This window comes from Melozone crissalis, unplaced genomic scaffold (genome assembly GCF_028551555.1).
Source record: "Melozone crissalis strain CALT ecotype California unplaced genomic scaffold, PUWL_Pcris_2 ptg000004l_1, whole genome shotgun sequence".
Taxonomy (NCBI): domain Eukaryota; kingdom Metazoa; phylum Chordata; class Aves; order Passeriformes; family Passerellidae; genus Melozone; species Melozone crissalis.
In genome coordinates, this window is record NW_026535782.1 from 43,596,897 (window position 1) to 43,605,599 (window position 8,703).

An 8,703-nucleotide genomic window follows, 5' to 3' on the forward strand; every position below is an offset into this window, starting at 1 on the left:
CCTCATGGCTCTGTGTGAACCTGGGGGAAGGCCGGCCGGTCGCTGCGTGCGCAGTTCGGCCCTTCCAAAGCGTGGTACAGCGCGCCCTAATGCAGAGTGAGCCGGGAGTGCACGGCAGGGGAGGGTCAGCCGCAGGCCGCGGGAAATGAAGAGAGGCCATTGCTGCACAGAAAACAGGTGTACTCATACCGATCATAGACAGGCACAAACAAAGCCTTGGTCTCATTTCTGCGGGCTTGAGGCTCAGTCTGGAATCTCCTGTGTGTGACAGCAATGGCTGTGAGATACCCAAAGCGCCATCTCTCTCCTGGCATGAGCAGGGAGGGTATGATGCCTGTCAGAACCTGTGAAAAATGCATGTATTTTATGATTGGCTTTTCGCAAATATTAAAATGAATATTATATGTGTTGTGTTAGAAAGCAATGCTGCATTAATTTTCTTAAGTACTGTGTTAAATATAGTTTTAGGTTATAAAAATTGTTAAAATAGAAACTATGCTATGTAAGATGCTTTGTTTAACAGAAAGGGCTTGCAGCGAGATAGCAGCCACAGAACACCTAGATCTTTCAGAGAAAGGGAATTTATTGCCTTCTTATCAGAAGAAACAAACTTCTTCCCGCCTCGAAGGTGCTATTAGGATTCGAGGGGAGAATTTGATGAAGACCAGACAGAATCCTGTGTTTGAATGGAATTTATGCATCATGTATGAGGTGTATGAATATGCAACACGCTATTGTTCTTAAGGGTTAACCCTTTGTTAACGGGTGTCCTTTTTTGGGCTTGTGATACCCAGAAAAAGGTACCTGGACGTCCTTAACTCTTTGTTTTTATTGTCTCATATTGTCTTAATTCAATTTGTCCAAATTGTTATTACTCTAATTGTGTTACTATTTTTTAGCCATTTTATTTCTATTAAACTTTTTAAAATTTTAAAAACAAGTGATTGTTGTTTTTCACAGAACCTATATTTTCCAGCTCTGAGGCTGCAGTCGGGCTCTCTGAGGAGAGGAGAGGGCTGAGTGTGGTGCAGTGTGTTTCTGAGCTCATGGGCTTTTGTTTGTCTCTTTGGGATCTGAGCTTCCTGAGCATGTTTGAATGAACAAAATGGTTTAGTTGGGCTGGTTTAGAGTGGCTCAATAGGTAGAACTTAATTCAAATCTGAATAAACAAGTTCTTGTATTTAAATAGCTATAAAGCAATATTCCTGCTATTCAAAAACCCGACTATCTTTTTCAAGAATTAACTATTTTTTCTGGCAGGTGGATCCAAAGAGAGAACTATTAAAGGGGGTTGGGGAAGGGATGCAGAGTGGAAAAGATCCTGAGAATGATAACAGTCCTGTTTTCTCACTGCTCATTCTCAGCAGGACCTGCCTGCTGATTCTTGTTCTTTGAGCAGGTTCAGTGCTGATCATTAAAACAGATCAGTAGGAACACGTTTCTTTGGGATTAAGGTCACAGCCAGAACAGGCACATCATGGAGACAGGTTGATCACAGAGGCTTTCTGGGTGATAACACGGCACTTTTGTCAGTACCTGCAGTGCCATACCCACCTGCAGCCTCTTCTGTGCTGGGAGAGCTCCTGGAGCGGGCAGGGCTTGTGGCTGGACACAAACCCAGCCCTGCAGATGTGCCTCAGCAGAAGGCAAGGAGAGCCAGCTGTGTGCGTGGGCTGCTGCAGCAGTGCTGTGTGTTTGGGGTGCCTTTAGCAAGGCCACCTGTGTGCCAAGGCCTGGGACTGAGGGTGAGGGCAGTGGTTGTGGGCCTGATGCCTCCATTTCAGCCACCTTGACCGAAACCTGGGGTGCCTTTAACTTCTGGGAGGTGAAATCATGCCTGGCAGTTCTGATTCCCCATGAAGCTGTTGCAGAGGCAGCCTGTAATGCAGCCCTTTGCTGGCAGCTCAGGGAGAGATTCCTGGTTTCAGCCAGCTGAGGGTCCCATCACCTTTTGCTTGTGACAGAATAGCAACCAGCTCTTATGGGCCACTTCCACCCCCTGTAAATGCTCTGCACGCTCACTGAATTTTGTGCTGTTTCTAGAAATAGAGAGAGCAGTGTGTAGGAGCTGAAGGAACCTGCCCCAGCTTAGAACAGGTTATTGTTAGCACTGAGTGGGAGCAGAGTCTGGCTCCCACTTCTGTCTATTGTTGTGTCTGTGCAGACAGCAGCTCCAAAAGACATAAAGCCAGGAGGAAGAAAGACACCTCCTTTTTCCCCAGGTAAGGCTTTAATAATAGCAAACACCAGGCTCAAAGACTTTACACATTGAAATTTATTATGTGTATAAATTATACAACCAGACAAGAATGACACTGTATGCCCAACAACTGTCTTTTGTTTTTCAAAGACAAGAATAATGGGAAAAAGAAATAACAAAGACCTAGTAATATCATGTAAAACGAACCCATGGGAGCATGTGGCTCCACAGAGAAAGTGATCACAGTATTATCTAGCAGTATAAAAAACTGAGCAAACAGAGGTCCGAGAGCTCTGTCTTTCTGAGGAAAGACAGATGCCAAAGCTGTGTTTCTAATCCTGTAGGGTTTTTGTAGGCACTCTGTAAAGCAATGACATTGCTGGCCATTGCTTTTAGCCTTTTGCACCCTTGGTTTTTGGTGATAAAGTTAGTCTCTGAGAAGAGCTCACACCAAGCACAGGAGAAACTTTGCCTGAACCCCCTTACAGCACTCTTTGATTTCCAGGAAGAAAAGTCTCCGAGTATTAGTGGCAGAACCAAGATCACAGTACCCAGTCAGGGGTAATTTCTCTCACGAGGACTGGGGAGGGTGGATTAGTTCAGGGTGAGGGAAGTCACAAAGAGAGGTGAAGGTCCTGCTTTCACATGGCAAACAAGCCCACGGCGACGGTCATGGCGAGGCAGCTGAGCGCCACGACCCACCGCAGCAGGGAGGGCGCGCCTGCATCTGTGCTCCTCCGCTGTGTCCTCTCGCTCTCCTTCCCCGCTGCTGCCCCTGCACCGCGTTGGGAGAAAACCAAATAAAGACAAGTGAGAAGAGGCTGGGGCAAGGAGCTGCTAAGGAGCAGTGTGTGCTCTCCCCAGTGCCAGAGCACACCCTGCTGGGTTTGTCCAGGGAAGAGGGAGAAAGGCCAGAGCCCAGCTGGGAGAAACAGTGGCAGCAGGTTCTGCTCTCCCAGTGCAGAGGGGAAGCGGCAGACTTGACCTGGGAATCACAAAGGCCACAGCCCCTCTGCCTGGAGGTGACCACCAGCCTCTTCCCTTGTCTCCTTACGTGCACTGCCCAGCTCCATCAAACCCCTGATGTTGCAGAGGACAGAAATATTGAAGCTAGGATTTTAAAAGGCATTTTGTGTCCTACTTCTCAGTGATTTAATTAGTTAAGCTTCTAAAGACCTTGAACAGTCTTCAGCACGCCAAGCAATTTCTGCAGTACAACTTCAGGATGGGATTCCTCATCCAACACCAAATTTTTCTGAAAATCTTACTTTGCATATATCGGGAAAAGAATGGCAACGTTTCACAGACAACTTTTAATGCCTTTCCCACAGAAGCTGCTTTAAGCTTGACTATCCAGAGATGCTTAAGGCAAGGTTTGCTTTCCATCTTTGCCATGGAAAAACTGTGTTTCAATCCAGGATGCACTGAAAACAAATCTCCATTTTAGCTTCAGAATGGGTAGGCCATGAGGGGTTTTTTATTTGAATTGCATGTCCTCATGGAAACCACTCTGCTCTGCAAACATCTGAGCTCACTCCTCACTCAGGTACAGGCCTGATTACATTCCACTATCCACAGCAGTGCTCACTGTGAACCCAGCACACTCTCTGCAGTGTTTTCAGCAATACTTCTGGGAGGCAGGAAAATGATCAGAGGGAGATCCAGTCCAAAAGGACAGGCTGCTGGATAGGACTGGGTCCAGAAGAGCCTTCTGTCAGCATCACAGCACCACGGCTGATCTGCAGCACCCAAAACTGATGCCTTTGCCTCTGTGAACTCCAGGTCAGTTTTCTCTGTGGTGAATGAACTTACATTTGTTAAAGCCCTAGAGGTGGAGAGAGGAGTCTCTTTTTGTAAAGCTTCCTCCCTGACACACTTTCTGAAAAGCCCACGTGTTATCCTTGCTCTGCCATGTCTAGAAGGAGTTCTGCACACAGCAGTGCCTCTCCTTGCACTGCCTGCTGATGGCTGGAGAGGAGATGGGGCAAGCACCTCATGCTAGTTTCCCAATGGCTTTTACAAACAAGGGCAGAGGAGGGAGGGAAGGAGCACTGTGAAGCACCTGCCTCTGGAAGTGCCTTACCGTGCTGGTGTGATTTGTTGGCGCTCCTTGTGCGAAGCTGCTCTGCCTGTGGCTGCACAGGGCGACCATTCTCCTGGCCCTTGGACACCAGCTCCTGCAGTGCCTCGAACACCTGAGGACAAGGAACACTGTCTCATTATGTGGCCTCCTCTTGCTCTTTCCCTGGACCCCCTGCCCCTTCCCCAGGCACTTTAGGAACTACAGGAAGACACGAGGCTTCAGTCTAAGTCTCCTGGCACATTTTTCAGGGAACAAAAGTTCCCTGTGAGCTCAAGAGGATGTCTTTCAAACTCCTTGTTCTCTTTGCAGGTTCTCCCTGAAGCTTTCAGCTAAGGAGAAGGCTGTTGCCCACCTTCTGATGGGAAGGAAAGCAAGGTGCCTGTCACCTAGTCAGAGTGCACAGTGGATCTGTGTAAAGTCACCACAGAGGCAGGACAGATACTCTGTAGTATTAACCCTCATTCATATCTGAATAGTGGCACATGGAATGACTGAATTCAAGCACCAAGGGAGGGAGAAGAGCTTTTCAGAGACCACTGTTTTATTTGGCTGCCAGGTTGGAGAAGCACGGCCATCCAACTCTGACCAGCTCGCCCTGATCCACAACTTCTTCTAAGCTGCCCAGTGCAAATACTGGCCTTGCATTTCCCCTGTAGCTATTTTCTTGTTTGAGAGAGGATGTGGGCTGGCAGGGCTGGCTGGTTGTTACTCACCCGTATATTTAACAGGAATGCTTTCTTGGCCTCCTCCGTGACTCTTTTCTTAGTGGCAAGGTCCATCTCGAGAGCGTTCATGCGGGAGCGATAGAGCTGCTTGAACTTGGTGGCATTGGAGACCCCATCAAAGGTGAAGAAAGCCAGCCCTTCCCCAGTGCTGGGCAGCTGGAGAGCCTTCTGGGCAATTTTCTTCAGCACCTGCCCCCCTGACAGGTCTCCCAAATAGCGAGTGTAGGCATGGGCCACCAGGAGCTCTGGCTCGTTCTTGCCTATGTAGTGGAGCCTCTCGACGTATTTCTGAGTAGCCTCAGGACAGGGGAGCTCTTCCCTCCAGTTTCTGCCATAGAAGTACTTCAGGTCTTCCTCCAGGGCAGCTTTGCGGTGCAGCTCGGCCGGAAAATACAGCGGGGCATAAACGGGATTGTTCTTGTTGCGTTCAATCTCTTCCTCCAGAGCAGAGTAGATGAAGTACAGGGATGCTGTAACCAGCTGAAAGAGAAGAAAGAGGGTGAGCTATAGGTGCATCTGTTTGTTGCTTTCAAGTCTGTGGGACAAACTGTACTAACAATAAAGGTACTCGTGGGCACACCCACTGTGAGTCACAAACATCTGTGATGTTGCAGATTTCCCACGAGGAAAACAGTGCAAGGTACAGGGAGACACTGTTTAGCCCTTCCCTTCTGCTTGAGATAGCAATCAGGTGAGCCCTTTCCAGCAGGTATTGGTCTTACTTGCTCTGAAGTCACTGCCTTGCCTTCAAGTTAAAGTCTGGCAGCTTGATGTGATGTAAACTGGAGCCCTGTATAAGCATTCCTGGTCCCTTCCCATTCCCTCAGTCAATGGGAGGGTATTCCCAAAGGTATCCTTTCTGGTACATTGTTCAAATTTGAATGCTGCAAAATGTGGCTTCCCTTTGTGGGGCCTTGTGAGATGATGACACACTCTGGTTATTTTTCAACATATTCATCCTGTCAGCATCCCACCGTCCTGGGAACCGAGGCACCGCCACTCTGCTCACACTGGCATGCAAGTGGGGTTGCCTCCTCGGTGGCCCCAGGGAGACAAGATAAAAGGGATCTGGAAGCACAGCCTGCCTCTGAAAGATGCCTTTGTGAAGGAGTGTTGAGAGGCTGTGTTCTCCCCTCTATTTTGAAACCATTGTTATTGTTGTTTTTCCCAGCTTATGTGATACTTTCTTCTATCTGCCAACTTTTCCATGTGATCTGAGACAATATAGCTGTGTTCTTTCCTTCCCCAGGCATTCTGTTTTCAGAGGCTCTCACACCTTCACCACCCCTTCCTTACCCTGGGACCCCTTGTGAGCAGCAAATGGTGAAAGATGAAGGTGTTGCAGTAGAGCTGAGTCAGGTTTGGGTAGGGGGGATTATGTTGCTCACAGGAGAGAAAGCTGTTTACTTTCTCACAAAGCAGTCAGTTCTGCAATGAGAGAGTTCCTGTTTCAACCTTGCCCCAGTGTGCCAGAAAATAGGACTTTGATAAGCACATGGGCAATGACTGGTTGTGGAAACAAATATCCACCATCTGGGGGGTCACGTAGCAGGCCAGATATATAGGTCTGCCAAGAGAGTAAACAAAAACAGTTTTTTAAACAGTAACCTGTTACCCAGCTTACCGGAAAAGAAACAAGACATGGCAACACTGCCTTCCAAATAAGCAAAAATGTAGCTCAGCTGATTGTTTTCAGAGGCAGGTAGTGGTTTAATGAGAAACATGGCTTTTAAACACTTGTTAATTTTTAAAATCCATGTCCCATCTCATTCCCCTGACAGCATGTAAAAATCATCTAAGAAACCAAGTTCTATTCCTGCAGGTCTTTTTACAGCTTGCCTGTCTCAAAGATCACTGCCTAACCAATGCCATATTTCTTACAGCAGGAAGTCAGCACCTGAGATTGAATTTATGCTTGGCTAAGTATTCTGAATGTCACCTATCAGAAATAAGCAGTCTCTTTCCTACTTCTGCGGATTTATTTGCCAAGGAACAATCCAACAACAAAGTAATTAAGCCACAAGTTGAATCGGTAGCTGTTGTTTGCCAGTCCATGTGTCACTTCCTATGGCCTCTCAGGAATTTCTGGCCCAGGTGTTTGTTTTGGTTTTGCTCTTTGTTATATGGCTCAGATCCCAGGAATTGTATCTAGCCAGGTTAGGTTAATATGTGGAAATGTTTCTCTTTTATCTCGAAAAAAGCAACAGGCTCCTGCTTGTTAGCAGCAGACACAGATTGCTCAAACTCAGTCTGGTTTTGAGTTATTGTTCATGATCTCAGCTGTGGTATAACTCAAGTGACAATGCAAAGTTCAGCGCCAGCAATGATCCCACATCCTCACTTTCTCACCATCCCATCATTATTTCTAGCTGCAGCTGCCTGGAGTGTTGTAAATACAGAATTCTCCCTCTTTTGGGCATTTCAGCTGCTCAAATATCTGAACATAGTTCTATCTCCATTAATTGTGAGTGGCAATAATAACACGCAGGCATTTATGAAACAAGAGAAAAGCAATAGCATTAGTCCCATCAACCTCTTTGTCCTTTTTCTCCTGTTTGAGCTCAGCTGCCCATTGTGATATTGTAGAGTCCTTCCCCACCTTCTGCAAGGGGAGCCAGTAACACCTCAGGGTGCAGAAGTTCCATGTTTTCCATAGGAGATGCTGATACATCATGTCCCCACACTCCTCACCTGGGCTGGCCCCATCCTGCCCCCTTCAGTCCCCTCTCAGTCTCAATCTGATCTGTCTGGTGAGGAGTTCCCATCCCCAAGCAATGCTGCTGGAGTACCTTGAACTCCTGGAGCGACACCTGTCCCTTCTGGAAGTTCCTCATGAACGGTGTGTTCTCTGCCTGCTCGTGCACCTCCTTGGTGGCTTCCTTCAGCAGCTCTGACAGGTCTCTGGACATCCTGGGGAAGAACAGTGAAAGATATTAGCGCTGGCTCCTCTGACAAAGCGGATCTTTGCTCTCTAGGACAAAAGGGGGAGCCTGGGATGGCAGAGAAAGGAGCAGAGCGTTCCCGAGAGACGTGGATGGGACTCAGAGAGCACCAGCTTTCCAAACAGTGTCCCGAGCAAGGAAGGCTGCCAGGCTCCATCCAGAGGTGGAGGCAGCAGCGTGCCTTTCCCTGCAGGGCAGGAACAGGAACAGCATTCCTAAAAGCAAGGCGAGAAGCACAACGCTCCTCTGACAAAACCTCCCTCTCGCTCCCGCGCCGCTCTCACCTCTCGGAGCTGTGTGACTGGGAAGTTTCCATGTTTCTCCTCTCCTGTGCTTCCCTGCTGGTGCTGGTGCTCTGCTCCTTGCCGTCGGCTCCGGGACAGCGAGGCTCTGAGCTGGGCTCTGTCCCAGCCCGGCTTTATAGCGCCGGGCCACGTGAGCGCTGACCTCAGGCTGCACAAACTTCTCTTGCAACACAGCAGCGCTTCCCTCGCTGACACCCCTGCCGGCCCCAGCCCCAAGAACCAGGAGGAAGTCACCAGATGCATCCTGATAACTAAGCAAAAACAAGAGGACGTCCAGAAACTTCTCTTTTGAGGGTGCCTGGCTCTGTAACCCTTTCAGTGCCGTGAAAAACGCCAATCACTTGTTTTTAAAATTTTAAAAAGTTTAATAGTAATAAAATGGTTATAAAAATAGTAACACAATTAGAGTAATAACAATTTGGACAAATTGAATTAAGACAATATGAGA

The 8,703-nt window shown here is 48.0% G+C and overlaps 1 protein-coding gene across 1 annotated transcript; it reads right to left on the reverse strand.

Annotated features, from left to right (window-relative positions):
• Nucleotides 1-2,289: 2,289 nt before the first annotated feature.
• On the reverse strand, nt 2,290-8,327 carry HMOX1 (heme oxygenase 1). The gene is made up of 5 exons (XM_054276480.1): nt 8,235-8,327; nt 7,798-7,918; nt 4,997-5,488; nt 4,284-4,395; nt 2,290-2,975 (listed from the first exon to the last, which is right to left on the reverse strand). The coding sequence occupies exons 1-5, from the start codon at nt 8,264-8,266 to the stop codon at nt 2,842-2,844; spliced, it is 891 nt and encodes a 296-aa protein (XP_054132455.1). The 5' UTR covers nt 8,267-8,327; the 3' UTR covers nt 2,290-2,841.
• Nucleotides 8,328-8,703: the final 376 nt, after the last annotated feature.

Coding starts and splice junctions, on each gene's coding strand:
- HMOX1 (XM_054276480.1), bottom strand. CDS start 8,266: ATGGAAACTTCCCAGTCACACAGCTCCGAGAG. Junction 7,919..8,234: donor CAGTCACACAGCTCCGAGAG/GTGAGAGCGGCG, acceptor GTTCTTCCCCAG/GATGTCCAGAGACCTGTCAG. Junction 4,396..4,996: donor CATTCCTGTTAAATATACGG/GTGAGTAACAAC, acceptor CCTTGTCCTCAG/GTGTTCGAGGCACTGCAGGA.